This window comes from Thermobia domestica, chromosome 7, assembly GCF_964235325.1.
Source record: "Thermobia domestica chromosome 7, izTheDome1.hap1.1, whole genome shotgun sequence".
In the NCBI taxonomy this organism is placed as follows: domain Eukaryota; kingdom Metazoa; phylum Arthropoda; class Insecta; order Zygentoma; family Lepismatidae; genus Thermobia; species Thermobia domestica.
The window spans coordinates 254,426,239-254,445,388 of NC_137460.1; the positions used below are offsets into that span (position 1 = coordinate 254,426,239).

The window sequence follows — 19,150 nt, forward strand, 5'->3', positions numbered from 1 at the left end:
GAGAGAGGATCTTATTTACATATACACACATACACTGCACAAATGCGTAAATTTGAGCAGCGACAAATATATTAAAGAATTTAACATGTGAAATTTCCGTTCTTTATTATTAAACACCAACAGAACACCCGTTCTTCGGACGGGGAGAATACGTTTCATTTTGGGTATAAATGGCACCAAAACTGTCACCAATAAACTTACGGACCCCAAAAAACTATGAATTCGACACTAGTGTAATTTTCAATTACTTTTACATGTCACCCTCCCCCTTTAGGAGTACTAATGGGGGCTAAATTTGGATTTAAATGGCATCGGAAGTGTTACTGTTTATTTCAGAGACCCCAAAAACTATGTATTCAACACTAATATCGGTCATTTTCGATCATTTGTATATACATATATCTCCCCTCTCCCCTGCCCACAGGTCACGGCGCAAAATTTGGGTTTAAACGGCATTAGATGTGTCACTGCTCATCTCAGCAACCCCGAAAACTATGGATTCGACAATAATATCAGTCATATTCGATTTTTTGTATATCACCCCATCACATCTTTTATATCTTTTTGTAAATTTAAGACAAAATCCCCAGGATGAAATCCATCCGGGAAACACATCCAAACCATCCGGCATGAGAACGGCACGTTTTCAAAAGACAATTGTAATGGCTTTTAATAAATAGATTGATCAAACTTATCTTGTAGGTGTAATTCCATGAAGTCTTTGGGCTCAGGAGGATTGATACAACGTTGTCTTCTCATTGTACGTTAACATGTATCTTCTGACGGCAGTCTTGCACGCACATTTACTTCTTCATTATGCACAACTTCAGAATATATTTGCGAAGGCGCGCTTCCACAAATTTTAGCTCTTTCTTTCATTTCTTTTCGACAGCTCGCTATTTTCACAGCATCCTTGTCTGGTGGATGCGAGTGTTCACAAGCAGAATTTGGATAATTTTATCCAAATCTGTTATTAATATAGCTCGACACTTGCCTCTATCAGCACACCTCCATCGTATACTGTTCTTCAATACTAATTGTCTCGTGTACGAATATCCGAGATAAAAAATCTTTTCACTTCCTTTGTTAGACGCTAATACCTCCATGATACACTAACAGTCACTAATAACAGTCACCCAAACTAACCGTACCAAACTGAGGGGAAACCAAAAATCCTTTCCCTATTTTCTTCTGAAATGATTAATTTTAAATTGGCTTCCTTTTAGCCAATCAGAAACAAGTTACCGTATTTATTTTCCAAATTTCCCATTTTCCGTGAAGATCAATATTTATTTTGTAAACAAAGAAGTTAATCGGAAGGAAAGGGAAAGGAACTTGGAGGCAATTAAAATTTTATTTGAGGAAATTTATTTTTGTTGCTTTTTGATTGGCCTGCTTGAACCAATGCGAGAGTGAGAAAAACAGAGAGAGAGAGGGAGAGAGAATGAGAAGTTAACTATTTACAAATACACTTCTATTTCACTCTTTTTCACTAACTTTTTATGCTTACAAACATAATTTTTAATACAGATCACAGTGAGAAATAAAGATAAAAGCTGCTTCCTTCTAGTAATACCCGAAAAGATCTTAAATAATATATATATAAAAAAGAAAACGACTAAAACTAATTTCTTTCATTAAGACACTGCTGGTATGAATAGAAAGCTTGCAATAGTAAGGTGTTTGTAGATGACTGCCAACTAGAATTGAAATAATATTAGCAGTTCGAATTTTGGAACATAATGAATAAATCGAAAATTTATGTTGAAATCTTCATTTACCAAGTACGAAACAAAATAGTTTAAAACCCGACAAATTCAAATTAACTTCCTGCCATTTCGTCCGCCTGCCATTTTGTCCTCGTACCATTATTCCCTGCCATTTTGTCCTCCTGCCAATCTGTCTGTTCCCCTGATAAGTAGTTATTTATGTATTGTGCAATTTTGTGTGCACTATTTTCCAGTTTTTTTGTAAAATTGTGCAATTTGGACGGAAGGTGTATGTAATTTCGCTTGCCGTGTCTGGCAACACTGCAATCATCTTAAAGTTGATATCACTGTTGCCAATTTAGCGACTTTGTCGCTAGAACTAACGACTTTTGGAAGAGTCTAACGACATTTTTTTTTATTTAGCGCCTAGCGACAAATCTAGCGACATTTAGGAATTCAAAGATTTTGTTCTATATTTATATTAAAGGTTCCAAAATTTTGCAGTTTTACTAATAATTAAATTACACACTCTGTTGCATTACTACTATGAGCGAATTACTTCGTTGGATTCATCGCTGCTATAAGGATTATGCCCTTCCTCTCTGCGGACGGCTTCGGAAACCCGGGAATTTCCCGTATTTAACTAGTTGTGCAATAGCTGGTAATCTCTTGCATTGCACAGTGCGTGAAGTGACAGTGGCTCTTGAGAACATTGTGTTTTTCAGTGTAGTGCGTGTGATTTGTATATTAATATAACTGCGATCTATATAAATTATACAGAAATTTTCGTGGTGTAAGTCGGGTAAAGTGTTCCAATACGAGAGCAATATGAATTTCCCCCTCAAAAAAAAAAAAAATCGTATAGTCAACATTATAGGAAGGAATGGGAATGTGATCCAAAATTTAAAGGCTGGCTAAAGCCAGTTGAGGGAGATTTAACCAAAGCATTATGCGCTTATTGCAAAACTACATTTTACGCAAAGGTAAGTGACATTGGTAAACACCTTAAAAGTAAAAAACATGAAAAAAACTCAAAATTGCACACTTCGAAGACGCAACCCCGAATATCGTTTACTCCTCCTAGTTATTTGAGTCCATCTAAAATTGCAGAGGGCTCTTTTGCCATGTTTATTGCCGAACATTGCTCGATGAATACAACAAAACATTTAACTGCGCTTTGTAAGAAGGTGTTTTCGGATTCCGCAGCAGGTCCAAAAATTAGGTTAGGTCGAACGAAATGCAGTGAGATTATTCGTGAGGTGTTAGCTCCACATTTCCAGCAAAAAATCGTGACTGATATTGGAGATAATAAATATAGTATTATTTTGGATGAATCAACGGATATTAGTGTAACCAAACAATTAGGTGTTGTAGTGCGGTATTTTAGTGTATCTCAGTGTCGGGTTATTTCGACGTTCCTGGAACTTGTTTCTCTCCCTTCAGCTAGTGCGCGAGACATCGCTTTGACGCTCGTAAATACACTGAAAAATTTGGGACTGAATGTAAAAAATCTTGTAGGTATTGGCACGGACAATGCTTCGGTAATGACAGGAGTGAACAACGGAGTATACAGAATTTTGAAAGAAGAATTCGGTTTGTCTCATTTAGTTCTTGTGCGATGTGTTTGCCATTCTCTACAGCTGGCAGTGTCTCACGCTTCTGAATCTACTCTTCCAAGGAATATTGAATTCCTTTTAAGGGAAACATATAACTGGTTTTCTTTATCACCCAACCGTCAAGAAGAATACAAACAAATATATGAAACCATAAATTGTGGAGAAAAGCCTTTGAAATTGTTGAAGATTTGTGCAACTAGATGGCTTTCAATTGAACCGGTGGTGGACAGAATTCTAAAGCAATGGACTGAATTAAAATTATTTTTCGAAATTGCGAAAAATAAGAATAACTGTTACACAGCGGAAATGCTATATTCTATGTACTCTGATACTAGAAATTTTTTGTATTTGACATACCTAAGGACAGTTTTAAATGAAGTTCAAAGTGCTGTTAAGGTTTTTGAAGGAGAAAACACGGACCCCACAAAGTTACTCGACAAACTCATTCACCTTTGCAATGCAGTTTCTTCGAAAGTAGTTGCACCTTCTGCAAAGATTAATGTTTTTACCAGCAACATTGAAAGCCACCTAGATCCATCGCCTTATCTTGGTTATGCTTTCGAAAAAGCTGTCCACGATGCCAAATTGCGAATTGATGATGAGAAGGTACTTCGGAAAAGATGCATTGATTTCACAATTAAGTTGTTTAAAGAACTACAACAACGTCTTCCAGAAAATGTGAACATATTAGAGAAAATGTCATTACTTTGTGTGGAGGAAGCAGTAAAGCCACAAAGATATAACGATATAGTGAAATTGGCTGAGTGTTTTGGGTTTGATGAGAAAAACATCGACAAAATCATTGTTCAGTGGCGTACGCTGAACTCTGTAAAATGGGAAAACACAAGCAATACTATTGCATTTTGGGCTGAAGTGCGTAATTACAGAGACGCAGCGGGACTAGTAGTATTTGAACAATTAACCAATTTAGCAATGACAGTATTGTCCTTGCCACATTCCAACGCTGAAGTCGAACGTGTATTTAGTGTTATGAATGCTGTGAAAACAAAACTTAGAAACCGTCTGAGCACGAAGACAATAAGTGCCATCTTGAGCGTGCGAACATTTCTTAGACATTTTAATGCAGCGTGCTACTCATATAATCTTCCTTCTGAAGTTATTAAATTGATTGGCACAAAAGTGGCGTACTCTTTCGGAGCTTCGCAGCCATCAACATCTGGAGTTCAACCATCAACCTCAGGAACACCATCAACATCTGTAGATGAATCTTCTGAAGAAACTGAGGAAGAGGATTTGGATTCATTTTCCGATGACTCTGATGACGAGTAAATGGGTGAGTATTTGCAAACTTTTAATGCTATATTTATTAATTTTGTATGCTTCAAAGTGCGTAGTGCAATGTTTTTTTTTTTTTTCAAGATGATATTTTTTTCAAAGAAAAAATACTCGAGTCTTCCATTGTACGTGGAAAACATTTAAATTATTTTAATTGCTTTGTAAAATTATATGGCGACTTTTTTAGCGACTTGGCAGGAGGCGTTTAGCGACTTCTAGCGACTTTAGAGTACTAAACTAGCGACATTTCGAACTCGCGAGTTGGCAACAGTGGTTGATATAGCAAAGAGTAAGAATATGAAAACGAATGGGCTCTAGTTTGTGGTACCTAGAAAAACGAAAGACAAATTTATGCTGTATATTATTTTGCTACCGCCTCTTGATACGTTAAATTTGTTTGACTGGGTTGGTGCTGAATTTTCAACAAAAATTGTAATTTCAGAGTTCTGGTCAAATTTAGGCACACCATTTCTTGGTGTGCCTATAGGTAAAATTAAATATTCTGCATGGAATGACTTGTTCATAGGGAACAAATTTCTACAAGCTCTAGAATGAAATAATAACCCAGCTGTACTTTTTCCTTACAACTAGGGTTACTAGTGTAAAATAATTGTCAAAAACGGTAAATGTTTAGCAGAAGGGGTCCAGAAGTACGTAAAAAAAAATCAAAATTTACGGGGGATCGGAAGGTACAAGTACTTAGACCAAACCAATCTATCCTAAACTAAACTAACTTAAACTACCCTAAAATAACCTGATATTGATAGAAATAAGCGAAATTGTATCATTTTTCGAAACTTATGCTGCACACCTACAGTAATATAAGATAAACTAACCAAATATAAAAAGAAACTACCAAAATTGTAACATTTCGTAGAAAAATAGCTGGACCGCTTCTGCTAAAGATTGTCCTTTAAAAGCTTAAAATAATTGAGGGCAAGATTCTAAACCACAGGTCCCTTTTCCCATTTAACTGTTATAAGGAGAGAAAAAACGTGCCCTGCGGGGGGCTAACCCGCCTTCACTCGCTTACGCTTGCTCGGCAATACTATGTAAATTAGATATTAAACTTTCGACAGAAAGGAACTAATCTAGCTACTAACCTATATGGGGGGACCTGTGTTCTAGAACCTTCCCATAATTGAGTGTATAGAAAGATGACTGCATTAGATGTTATTTTCCTCCGGCGTAATATTTCTGCCCGTGTTTATTTTATGTTTAAAACTTTACCGTTACTAGCGTGAAACTATTACAAGTGCAATAGGAGCTTATATCTTTGTGAAAATTAATGTGATGTCACAATTTTGGCTTACACGGATAAGCTACATCGATGACGCGCCTGCCCCCTTCGAACTCGCTGCCGGGCGGGGCAACAGGTTTCGCCCTGTTCTGATTCTGTTAAATAGTATTCTTGCTTTATACTGCCTACCTAGCACAAGTTGCTTTGTGTATTTTCTACTTTATGTACAAATTAGTGATGGGCAGTGGGAATATTCCCGGTGGGAAGGAATTTAAAAAATGGGAATATTCCCGGGTTTTTTTCCTGGCCTATAAATTCCCGGGAAGGAATTTATTTCCATTTCTTTACTTTATCTTCCAAATTATAAGAACGATATGACTAATTACCTTATTTTAATATATTATGATTTACTTCCAGGTTTTAAAGAGTTTGGAGCTTAAAACATTTAAAAATATTTGACGGTACTTTATATAACTAATAATATGATTTTTAAGTTCCATTTCCATTTGCACTAAAAAGTAAGGTAGTTGTTTAGTATTGGGGGGCCAAAACTAGCAAAAAGTAGGCTGATTTACGGAAGAAATCAGTTGATAGCGGTGTTCAAGTAGTCAAGAAAGTATTGAACACATCTTTTTTTTTTTTTTTTTTTTTTTTTTAAGGGCAGTAGGAATTTGTACAAACCGTAAAGGTAAGTGGGAGTCATTTATGTGAGAAAAGAAAGTTAATTGTTGGTAACGAAGGTGGTAAACAACGTGCCCTGCGGGGCTCTAACCGGCCTTCACTCACTTACGCTCGCTCGGCAATGCTGTTTGAACTTAATGTTGGTAACGTAATTTAACATATGAAGCCACAAAACAAGTTCATTGAAATAAGATATCGCAAAAAAGTAGGTGCAAAATGTGGCCCCCAATAGCCAAAAGTAGCAAAGTACTAATTTACAAGTGATGAAAAGAATCAATTTTGCAAAGTAATGTAGAATTATGTAGAAATGAGGATGAACTACTATTAATAAAACTGAACCACCGTTAATAATAGAAGTCGATCTGTCTCCTCTGATTCGAATTTCTGAAGAGGTACTCGGACTACTTTTACATGTGAATTAACGCATGAACTTCCGAGAAATGGGCATGAAGAGAGGTCGTGTGTGGCAATGTTACATGCAAAATTATAAAGATAGGAAAGCATCTTGTAAATATTGTGAACATATATATTTTTGCGCAAATGTTGACAAAATGGTGGGACATGTGTCTTCTGACAGTTACCCAACCTAATTTGTTTATAACATTTAAAAATTTAATATGTTTATAATATCAGTAGTAGAATCAAGTTTGGAAAATCTACTTACATATAAATTGAAATTATTTAGCGGTTTAAAAGTATGTGAACTTTCTTCACCATTTTTGAAACATATTTACTTTCATACAACATATTGTAAATAAATATCCATTTATGCATACTCTTTAAATATAATAAGATATTAAAAGAATAACATAATATCGTTTTTAAAGACTCCTATGGGGACAACAGTAATAATATACTGTGATATAAAAACGAATTTCACTTTGAAATTATAATATAGTGACAGAATGCAATTTTCTTTGTAGTTATACATAAATTCCCGAAAAATTCCCATTTTTGGGAATCTTCCCGGCAGGCACGTAGCCAGGATTTCGTGAAGTGGGGGGGTCCGTGACATGAAATACTGTGGTCATCACACCAGGGGCTCGATCATTGTAAACTATTTTACTGGAACATATATTGGTTCGTTTAGCCAGGATTTCGTAACGGGGGGGGGGGGGAGGAAGAGTGACATGAAATTCTGAAGGCCCAGGAGCTCGATCAAAGTAAACTACTTTATTATCAACATATATTGGTTTGTTAGCACAATAAAATGAGGATATGTTGGTAAGTACAGTAGGACGTCGATAATCCGAACGTCAAAAATCCGAACGCGGTCCCTAGAAGCTTTTTACATTTTGTCTTAGTGCTAGTGATAAACAAACAATAGGTTGTCTGTCGGTGTTTTGTGAAGTCAGTGTTTATATAAAAGCTTATTCATATGTAGGTAATTGTTTGTCATATATATTTTGATTTTTATTTTCCCATAGGCCTATACAAGTTAAGTTTTAAGTGAGAGTTACAAGAACAGTGTAATTTAGTGTACGAGCAGGTTCTTCAGAAACAAGTAGCTTTACATAGGTATTGTAATTACTGTATGTAGTGTATAACCAGTGTTCCCGAAAATCCAAACTACCTATGGACCCAATTATTTCGGATTTTCGACTTCCTACTGTAGTTTAATAACAAACTATGAAGAAATCTCGAGTAAAATAATAAAACAAAAAGTATTGAAAAAGATTATACAATATTTACGTCCTTCCTCTGTTTATTCAAATATAACAATTTTCCTTTCATTATGACCTAGATTATTATAAAAAGTACATATTCAATAATGTCTTCTAAAACATTTTACAATATCTGCATTCCTTTCTCTATTGAATCAAATGTTAATACAATTTTCTTTCCACATAAATTTTTGTTTTTATTATTCCGTCAACTACTGTCTGTTCCAAATGACAGGTTAAAGGAGCAGTAGAAAATTGTTTTTGAAATAACATGTTTGATACTGTAAATTATGATTTTAAAAAAATGTCCACGGTGTTACACAACGGCACAATGCTTTCGGAAACTTGAAATCTCCCTGACTAGTTGCAGAAATTCCTGAGAATTCCGTAACTTTTCTCGAAATTTTAAATTCCCTGACTCTTCCCAGATATCTCGCTCATCTCGCCACGATGCATTGCAACTAATACAAAACTCCTCATAAGAAAGAGGAACCAAAAGCTTCCTGTAGTTTATTTTTAACGTTGATCCTTCTTTTTCTCATTTAATTTTGTATTATCCTTCCTTAATTTTTTTCATTTCTGGTCTGGAAGGGGGGGGTCCGGACCCCCCCTTGGCTACGTGTCTGTTGGCTACGTAGCTATTTGCCCATCACTAGTATAAATGCTGTATATACCTAAATCATGAAAAGGAAACGTAATTATTTAACAATTACTTATGGTGGTTTTCTTAAATTTTACCTATTCTAACTAGAGTGTTGTCATATCGCCCAGCGCCAATCTTTCAAATGACAATAAGGAGGAAATTAGTGAGTCATATTATTTCAACGATTATTTCGAGTAGTATGCGTTAACTTGAACTATACGTGTTTTAGAGTTAAAAAGACTGGGTGAATATGAAGACCAATTGTCTAGAATATTAATTCCTATTATCGAAGGATTTTTGAACACTATAGAAAAATAATATTTTAGGTTTACAATTGTACTGCTACTAGTGAAATACCGGCTAATCTTCCGTAGATGGCAGCCCCGGATTAAGCTTATATGAAGCAGTTTTCAACATTGTATTACTATTTGTTCTTACTTTAATATACCGTATCTAAAATTACTTCTAACGTTAGTCCTTATGCTGTTTAGTTTCACTCTTTTAATTTATTCTCTGTTTTTGTAATACGGTACATATCACATTCACTGCACTGATCTCTTTAGATTACCCACTTTCCATTATTTCTACTTCTTTTCCCTTAATACTTCCAGTAATTTCTTGCTTCCTTTTATGTACGTCGAAATACATGCAATTTTCTTCAGCGCAAATTCTTAGGAGATGTTTATGGCAGGACAAAGTATGACAAAATAATTTCAATTACCTAAATTCTTACTGCGTGTTACTTTGATAAGGGAAGGTTCTTGAACACAGGTCCCCCCATATAGGTTATTAGCTGGGTTGGTTCCTTTCTCTACCAAAGTTTTATATTTAATTTGCATAGTATTGCCCAAAGAGCGAAGGCGGGTTAGATTCCCGCAGGGGACTTGTCTTCTGTCTTTATTATAGCTAAATGGGAAGGGAGACCTGTCTTCTAGAACCTTGCCCTTTGATATATTTCATTTTTCGCGGTGGCTCAGTGGTAGAACGTTCATCTCTGCTGCATGGGGTTCTTGGTTCAACCCCAATTCACACCAAGTGAGCTTTGTGGTGGATAAACGCCGTGTGCGTGGGTTTACTTGGGTTCTTCCGTTTCCTTCCACTTTCTTGATTCCATCATTTCATTAATTTCTTATCATCACCATCTCTTTTAGCCTAGCCGGCATGTCCATGTGACGTAAGACTTAAATATTTCATTTTCATTCCATTTTTAAATTCTAGAGATAATACTAATGCTATATCTTGTAAGAGTAATTGTCTCATTAACTTAATATTTGTATAAAGAGCTATAAAAATTTATTGTACTGATGTATGTGAAATTCATATCTTTATTTTTTCTCATCATCTCTTCTCTCTTTTTTTTTTTAGGTTTTCTTCATGAAGAATATTTTACAATACTAAGAACAGGTGTCCCTTTTTGACCTGCTAATTAGAAATTTGAGATCGTAAACGTAAAAGTAATCAATTTGTACAATATTTCTTACCTATGTTGACATATTATTAACATCAGGTTGATTCTACGATGGAAGATAAATATCAAACGAAATATGAAGAAGTATTTGTGAAATCAGAAATTTCCTTGGAAACGGAAAACGATAATCATTCTATTGACGATCCACTGGAAGGAAAGGATGTAGCGTTCGTAGAAACGAAACACTTAAAGTTGACAGAAGGGGCTCTTGGTGGTCTAACGATAAGTGAGACAGCAGATTCTGCTTTAAGTCACGATTCTTTGTGTGTTTTTAAGGCAAATATTAATATCAAAGATGATGCTTCACAGTTATATAAGTTTAATCCAGAAAATGTGAAGGTTACTAATTATGAAATTAAAAGGTAATATTTAAATTGTGTGTTAATCTTTTTTTTTAATGAGTAATAATTTAGACACACACACATATATATATAAAGATGAAACAAAACAGACAGGAAAATATCAAAATGTGCAGTGGATATAGCATGGTTTAGGCTGTATAGGGCCAGCTATCATGGGACAATTGCAAAGTCACGTTTAATGTTTTGTCGTTTGATATAAATTGGGAAAATCATAACAAATTTGGTTGGGAAAATGCATCTGTGCCACCGTTCACATACATATTTTGTTTATGTAGGAAATAAAACGCCTAGTGCTTATAAATCAGAAATGACTAAAGGTGAGTGATTAAACGAAGACAGCTAACAATATCTCAAAGGACAAATTTCATGCAGTGTCCTTTTGTTTTCACAGTGCCCTTAACATGCGGCGCTGTCACTAATATTTTGAATGGGAACGTATGCAATATAATACATCATTGTAAACATATGAAACATGCACGTTTTGTAGGTTTGTATTACTTGCGGGGCACATATTGTCTACTACGTGCAATTTTGCTAACATTGATGAGTTAGCCTCCGTTCAAATATGGGAGCTTGAACATTATATACTACTACGACATTCGAAAAAAATGCAGAACAAACCGATTTTATAAGAAAAGTCTGACATGCAAACCCACTTATTCAGTCGCAACGTACATTTTGCAAAGCGGAAGGAAATTCTAGGACTATGACACGTGTGCCTGTAGTATTATAAGACAACATAATTTAGTAAAATACAAGTGGAAAAAGAAACAATTTTACTGGCATACATGAAACAGGGTATCGCCACATACCATTTTCGTCACATGTAATATATGGGCTCAATTCTCTCATAAATTTTCAAAATGTTGTCCATAAGCAGCAATCCGACGTGCAATTCTGGTATGGTATGTTCGGTGATTAGCTTCTAATTCCGCTCTAGTAATACTGCGAAAAGCATTCATTATACGGCAGTTCATATCTGCTACACTTGTTGGCATATCCTTGTACACAATGTCCTTGATCCGTCCCCAGAAATAAAAGTCCATTCAGGTGAGATCCGGGAATAGTGGAGGAAAGGGTGTAGGAGAGCCTTTGATTTATAAGCACCAGACGATTTATCTGATACAGGACCCACTTTTTACGGCCATTTTGAAAACGGTGGCCGAAATAGAAAAATTGTTTCCTATAAAAGTTGTCACGTTTTTCAACTACTACAAAATGAGGTATGATTCAATACATGTTCCCGTTTAAAATTTGAAGTTGGCCCCTGAGTCCCCTTTAATGAGGTCCCTGGGGGTCACCACAACTACACCACGTGATGTGCCCTATTGCATTTTCTTATCTCAGTTTTTGTTTTATCTTTTTTTCTCAGCCGTTTGTGATTTATAAGCACTGAACCTTTTACCTATATGAAGCGGGAGCCGCTAGTCAATAGTTTCTGAGTAATTAGCACATGTGTGACTTCCTTGAAATTTACTGGCTAACAACAGATGCGCGAGAAAGATTTACTCTGACCCAGTTCCATATATCGTAGGGCGATTAAATTTTACATGTGTGATCCTGCGTACCTATGAAGGTGATATGATAATGTACAGCTTGTAACTCTGCACCGTGACTGTGTTACAGGTCCGAAAGTGAAGTAAGGTGTAGTTGTCCAAAATCCATTACTGCACTTCAAAAAGCAGCGTGGCAACATCGCAAATGTACTTGCCCCTAAAAATGAATGCAAGATTGGGAAGAAATGGAATGAGGATGGTGTACGGTCAAGAGAAACGGCGAACTATGATGGATTTCATACCCAGGGTCATGCATTTGTCTGGCCAAATTCCGGGCAGTGCACTGGTTCGTTGTTTTCCAGGAGGCGGACACCTTTCTGTCAGCATATCACGCTCTGAAGTTTCACAGAATTTCGCAGCGCATGCAGCATTGAAGTATAATACATCCTGGTAACTGTCGTACCCTTATCAGCGTAAAGGAAGTCACGAATGCTCAATCCAAAAATGCATATTTCATTAATGTTCAATGTGTGTACAGAGTATTCCCTGCAGGCTGAAATTCCCAGACATGCCATCAACCGAATTTTGAGATATGTTCTGACTTTATGATTGTTCCAAAGTAGGAAAATAATAATCCTTGACAGCAATGAACACGGAATCCTTTGGTAGAATATCGGAAGTGTTAAGGATCGTCAGCAGGACGGTCTCTCGTACTCGGGAAAGCGAAATGTCCATCACAAAAACTCATTTCTCACACACAGTTAACAATGCAACTAATAGAACTAATGCAACTAACTAAACAATACAACTTAACATTCAGAGAGAAATTGAATATCTTGTGTTTTGGCCTAGCTGAAATCAGTACAGTCGCAGTCTTCCTTTTCTTGACTGTTGTGGGCGTCATCCCAAACGGATAAACCGTAAATTTATATTAAATGCGAGTATTGCCGTGAGATAGGCGTTAAGGGTGGTGGTATGATAATTGTAGTGAAGCGCGATGCACAAGAGCTTGATGCGCTGACTGAGAAGCTGATAGTCAGCTCCGTCAAACTAAACGATGAATCAGTAGGAAATAAGTATGTGAGGGTGCTCCGCGGCATCATGTTTACCGAGCAAAGGATCTGTTTGAAGTGCACGGATATACTTCAGTACTGCATTCGCGGAAATTTCTGACAGGCGTTGCAGTTGATTGTTCATGGTTTAAAGAGACTGGACCAAGGTTGCACTGGGTTCCGGTGTAATTGGTCTCCAAGCGGAATCATCATAATTTTCTGTGGTTCCCTTAAGGAATTGCGGCAAGGGAGGCTGCACTAGTTTCTTAGAATTAGGCCTTGTATCGCTTGATGAATTCATAAACTACGTTAACACGAGCCCGTGTAGCACTGGTACCACCTACCTTGATTATAGATTCTCGAGTAAACTGCAAATGTGATACAGAGCCACTGGGGCGCACAAGCGGCGGTAAGTCAGTTCCAGAACGTGATATTGGAGACACTGAAAAGTCAGGATAAGGGTTCTGAGAATATTGACTGTCTATATTAAAAGTCGAAGACGGTACTCGAGACGTATTGTACAAAATGCTGCGGGCGATACAGCGATACGTGATTGCTTTTACACATTTTGATAACCTAATGGTGGTGTTGCGTTTGAAGGTTGAATAGACCGGAAAAATACGGGGGATCAACATCTAGAAGAGAACGCGAGATCACCTGTGAGTAAAATCAGTTGAAGTTCCCCACAGGCTCAGCGGTTGTTTCCCTCGCACCACTGTGCTCCCAGGTGAATGCTTTTACCGCTGAGCCACCGCAGTCCAGAACAGTGTGCTTGTGTCTAGATAGAATTAGTTTTCTTTTAGTATCAGACGATCACAAAAAATCAATAATAGCATAGATTATACATATGCATCATATTGAATAATAAGGGAAAATTGTGCTACTTCTTAGTAGATAGAGACAACTTTTTAGAAAGAAACCCGAAAATCAGAGGCAAAACCCTCGATACGAAATATTACTTGCATACTTTTCTTACAGGGCGAAGGTTAAAGTGTAATTGATAAAACTTCCTTATAACATAATAGAAATCTCAAGAACATCTACAGAATTATACTCAACAAGTCAGGACGTACTCTGAAATGAGTTTTTTTTTTTTTTTTTTTTTTTTTTTTTAAGAAAATTTCGGATAAGGCTACGGTAGATGTACGGCATGAATTTAATATATGACATTTATATAAGTAAGGTTAACCCAATAAATTGTAAAACTGGAATAGTTGCTGCATACCTACAAGGTAAGATATAAATCAAAGTACCCGTTGATGATACCGTGATATTCTATGGCTGTAGTAAATTCTGGTTCCTCACACTTAATACGTATTTCACTAAGGCAGCCCATTCAAAATCAAAACAATGCTTTTTTTACTAAGTATGAAATGTATGCTATAAAGTTACATGGGCTGAATTAACTCGAGATATTTGGTATTAAAATCAAATGTTGTACCTTAGTGCTTGAATCAATGGGTTCTAAATTTAGTACAGAACTAAATATGGAAAACGTAAAAATATTTTAAAATAATAGACCTTGATAAAAAAAACAATGAAAAATTTCGATTTTTTTTTCAGGTCAATCATATTGTCTTCCTTTGAGTGCAGCATGGAGTCATCTAGTCATTCGAATACAACAACATATATTTTAGACAGTAAAAACAGTTATGTAAAGGAAAAGTTATCCATTAATACCACCGAAATTCCGCAGTTCAATGAAGACGATACAAAAAATGTTAACTCAATAACACATAGATATACATGCCGGAAGTGCAATAGAACGTTCGTAAGATATTCACATTACAAGCTGCATTCACTAATGCATTTAGGTATGACTCTATACTCATGTAAGACTTGTGGAAAAGCTTTCAGTGGAAAGGGATTTTTGGATAGGCACTCATCAATACATAGAGTTAGAAAGCTACATCGATGTCAGAAATGTGAAGAAAAGTTTGATCGAAGGGTGGATTTAAGATTACACTCATTTACTCATGCTCAAATGACATATTTATGTAAAAAATGTGGAAGAAAGTTCATTCGACTTGACAGTTTCCAAAAGCACTCACTAACCCATACCAACGTTAAGGCATATACAAATCACGTTTCTGCAGAAACATCAATTCAGAAGACCAGCCTTGATAATCACTTACTAATGCATAGAGCTGAAAAATATTATAAATGTGAAATTTGTGGAAAACAATTCACTACATTAGCCAATCTCAAAGAGCACTCAGTAATCCATACTGCTGAGAAAGCATATAAAAATGACATTCACAGAAAATTATTGGATCAAAAATTATCTGTGGAAAATCACCTAGTAAATACAGATAACCGACATTATTCATGTGAAAGTTGTAAAAAAAAGTTTATTCGATTATCCAATTTCCGAAAGCACTCATTATCTCATAGTAGTCCGAAAGCATATATGTGTACCATTTGTAGAAAAATATTCGGGCAATATGTTGCGTTAAGAAAACACCTAGTAAATCATGTAGATGATAAGACGTATTCGTGCCAGTATTGTGGACAATCATTCCCAGAGAAATTTCTTTTAAAAAGTCACTTATTAACACATAAAAGTGAAAGGCGCTATTCATGTGAAATTTGTGGGAAAGCATTTGTAAGAAAGTATCATTTAAAAGTCCACTTCATCATGCACACAGATGAAAAACCATATATCTGTGACGTTTGTGGAAAAACATTCTCTAGAAAGTTAACCTGCAGAAGACACTTATTAATCCACACTGGTGAGAAACCGTTTCTCTGCGAGACATGCGGAAAATCATTTTCTCTTAAGACTCGACTTAAACGCCATATGTTGATGCATACAGGAGAAAAAATGTTTTCATGTGAACACTGTGAAAACAAGTTTACCCAGAAGATTCACTTACAAAATCATATACTCAAGCATTGTGTTTAGAAGAATTATTCATTGCCATATTTACAGAAAATTGATCGCAGAGAAGTCTCATTATAAATTATACTCATTAGCGATTAACCTTTTTGCTGCTGTATAGATAGTATTATTCTCTATATGTTTATTTTCGTACAAGTAACCACATGTAGGCAATAATAATTTCCACATCGGCAGTTACATGTAATTCTCTTACATTTGTATAATTTGAGAATTTTTCTGCAACATTAGTAATTAAACATTACTTTGATGTACATTTATGTCATAATACATCACATGATTTTATATCTTTTTGTTAAAATTTGGAAATACAGTCCATTTTAAATAAAAGAAAATTAACGCTTGAAAGGTACCTACGAACGACAGAACTTGTAAGTTATTTCCTGTATGCGCAAATAGTCAAAAGGTAGCAATTTATTCGCATAAAGTTTGAATGCAAATAAACTTTGTTCTCTTAGTACAGATTGGTAGTATTGATCGAAGTATTCTTCCTTTACGGATACAGCCACCGTCACAAGCAAGCCTGTTTCCATGCATGCCTCTCAGTTTTTCGCTGCTCTAATTTGCAGTAGATGCAATGATAATATGTAGTAACTAAGAATAGGTCCTACATACTTTTCTAAAAACATTTTAGTGACAAATTTCGAGGCATATTATTTATTGCGTAAAATTTGACAAGCGTATTGTTAATGGCACTGAAGTTTATAGGTATAAAAGAAATCTGTAAGCAGTTGGTGGGAAGGTGCTAAGAATACAAGAGTCTAGAAAACATTAAGAAGTAATGATGGAGGAAATTTTAGGGAGTACTTGTTGCAAAATTCTGGTTCTTTCCCTTACATTTTCCTCATTGAATTCTAATTCTGGCACACATCAAAGAAAGGAAAATATATTAGGGTAATAGATTCCTTGCCCTTGCAAATACAATATCGAGATTAAAACAACATAATAGCACTCAAATTGGCAGACACAAACCTGGTAGGACAAACACCAAATAATTACCTACTGGACATGTGTAACTGTTAATCATAGAAGACATACGAACATGGAGTCCAGTGGCATTCCACGCATAATACCTAGTATCAACTTAATACCGATGTCGTGCCTTTATAGCTGGGATGTAGTTAACTATTGACACGGTATAAGCTGCTTCTGTCTATTATCCAGAATAGACAGGAATGTAATAATGATCATATCTCCACCAACCTACAATGTAGGATTTTATGCTTACAATGCGAAGGTTATGAAGTAATTAATATCTGAGCGTTTAAACTTTAACTAGACATTTATTATCTTTAATTTATAGAGCTAAGTGTATTCCATTTGTGATGTTTAATTAAGTGAAATTGCTCGATCACATTCATCAAACTGTTGGCGATTCAATCAGCTGAGAATAACCAGAGATGTATTACAACATACCTTTTATGTTTGCTGGATTCGAACTCCTGGACTCAGAGTTCGTAGTCGATGACAACCACAGTGGATGGGTTTCCACTGAAACTCAGTGTTGGTCTCCTAATCCTTGGCGACTCCTCAGACAATGGATCATCCGCAACTGCTCAGAAACTGATCTCGGGGACTGATCCCTATTCAGTCCGACATAACCTTTTTATGTCAATTTTCTTCATGATGAATTTGTCGTTTCTTTCTTACCAAATTTCGTAGTTGATACATCTCTGTGCTGAAACCGTAGTTTCTGCATTTTCTCTCAGTGACCAAATCTCCAGACAGTTTACGTCTGCGATTTTCACAATTTTACGTAATTCTTAGAATGTGTTGATGTGAACATTCATTATACAATGGTTTACATTTTCATCTTGCTTCAGTGTTTGTTTATACTGACACGTGCAGACTCGTGTCTGTTACTTCATTAAAACAACAATCATAAGCACTATGTAACATTATGTGATAATATGTCTGTCTGCAAGATTACTAATTTCTGACTGCAAGCCAATTCATAAACAATACTTTAATTTTTATCTTTTAGTCAAATTAACAAAATAAATGAATTTTGATATTGAATTTTATCTCTGAATTTGGCGTACCGTACACTTTAAACTAAGGCATCTCCGATGACGTCTAGATCTTATGTGTAAGATCGGTTTTTGGAGAACTTCCTGTATAAAATTTACATATTATTATTTCATATTACACTAGTAATTTCAACAATAAAAAGCCAAAATTCTAATGTTCAATTTGAGCAAAAAAATGATAGTTAATAATTTTCACGGTTTTTTTTTCAAAGTCCAATCAGTCTTTTCCTTATACTGACCAAATTATGTCAGATAGCTGTTCTCTGCATTTGCCTGCCATCTATCGTAACAACACACAACTACTTGAAGTCCAACACATTATTAATTCTATCCAACTCAAAACTTTTCTTATGAACTTTATAACGATGCACTCACATTAAATTGTATATTCACATACATGACAATATATTTTACGCACTTTCACTTTTACTGTACATTGATTTTTATCAGACACTCAAGCACACCAACACTTAATTTGCCAAATGTTTTTTACAAACGACCCACTTTCAGCTACCTGGTTGGCAACTCTGTGTCAACGCTTTTAGATTAAATGCTGATGTTGTAAAAATTACCTATTTCTTTTTTCTTTTTGTCCTCTCGTTTTCCCATTCACCTTGACCGATTCTGCATCCTTGCCACGTTTCTGAATGAGCACGTCCTTTTTCTAACACATCTTTCCACGTCAAGTCATGTTCAATCGGTTAATTTTTATCACTCACTGCACTAATATTTATGCAGTAATACATTCTAATTACTCATACCATGAATCCAACTGTCTTGAATGTGATCCTTGTATTAGTGAAAAATGTGCATATTTATTTTCTTTTTAATTATGTGTGTGCGGTATTGTTAAGTGTGTTACTTTTTTTTTAACCTTTACCATTGTGTAAATGTTCTCTACAAGCTATTGGGTAAGTACCTAACTCTATTACTTGCTATTTATTATTTATTATATACATACTTATTTATAACTCTACAATTTTATTATTTTATT

At 35.5% G+C, this 19,150-nt stretch overlaps 2 protein-coding genes across 6 annotated transcripts; both read left to right on the forward strand.

Moving 5' to 3' along the window:
* Positions 1-2,857: 2,857 nt before the first annotated feature.
* On the forward strand, positions 2,858-4,615 carry LOC145689678 (protein FAM200B-like). The gene has a single exon (XM_081763875.1). It carries the CDS (start codon positions 2,858-2,860, stop codon positions 4,613-4,615), a length of 1,758 nt encoding a protein of 585 aa, XP_081620001.1.
* LOC145690835 (uncharacterized) lies at positions 4,526-18,319 on the forward strand. Of its 5 annotated transcripts, none has more exons than XM_081766172.1 (3): positions 4,526-4,619; positions 10,215-10,679; positions 14,791-18,319. In XM_081766172.1, the coding sequence occupies exons 2-3, from the start codon at positions 10,369-10,371 to the stop codon at positions 16,130-16,132; spliced, it is 1,653 nt and encodes a 550-aa protein (XP_081622298.1). In that variant the 5' UTR covers positions 4,526-4,619; positions 10,215-10,368; the 3' UTR covers positions 16,133-18,319. The 5 variants fall into 5 exon arrangements, with proteins under 5 accessions (XP_081622298.1, XP_081622296.1, XP_081622293.1 ...); XM_081766170.1 differs by lacking the exon at positions 4,526-4,619 and adding an exon at positions 4,878-4,910; XM_081766167.1 differs by lacking the exon at positions 4,526-4,619 and adding an exon at positions 4,894-5,026.
* Positions 18,320-19,150: the final 831 nt, after the last annotated feature.

Coding starts and splice junctions, on each gene's coding strand:
- LOC145689678 (XM_081763875.1), top strand. CDS start 2,858: ATGAATACAACAAAACATTTAACTGCGCTTTGTAAGAAGGTGTTTTCG.
- LOC145690835 (XM_081766172.1), top strand. CDS start 10,369: ATGGAAGATAAATATCAAACGAAATATGAAGAAGTATTTGTGAAATCA. Junction 10,680..14,790: donor ACTAATTATGAAATTAAAAG/GTAATATTTAAA, acceptor TTTTTTTTTCAG/GTCAATCATATTGTCTTCCT.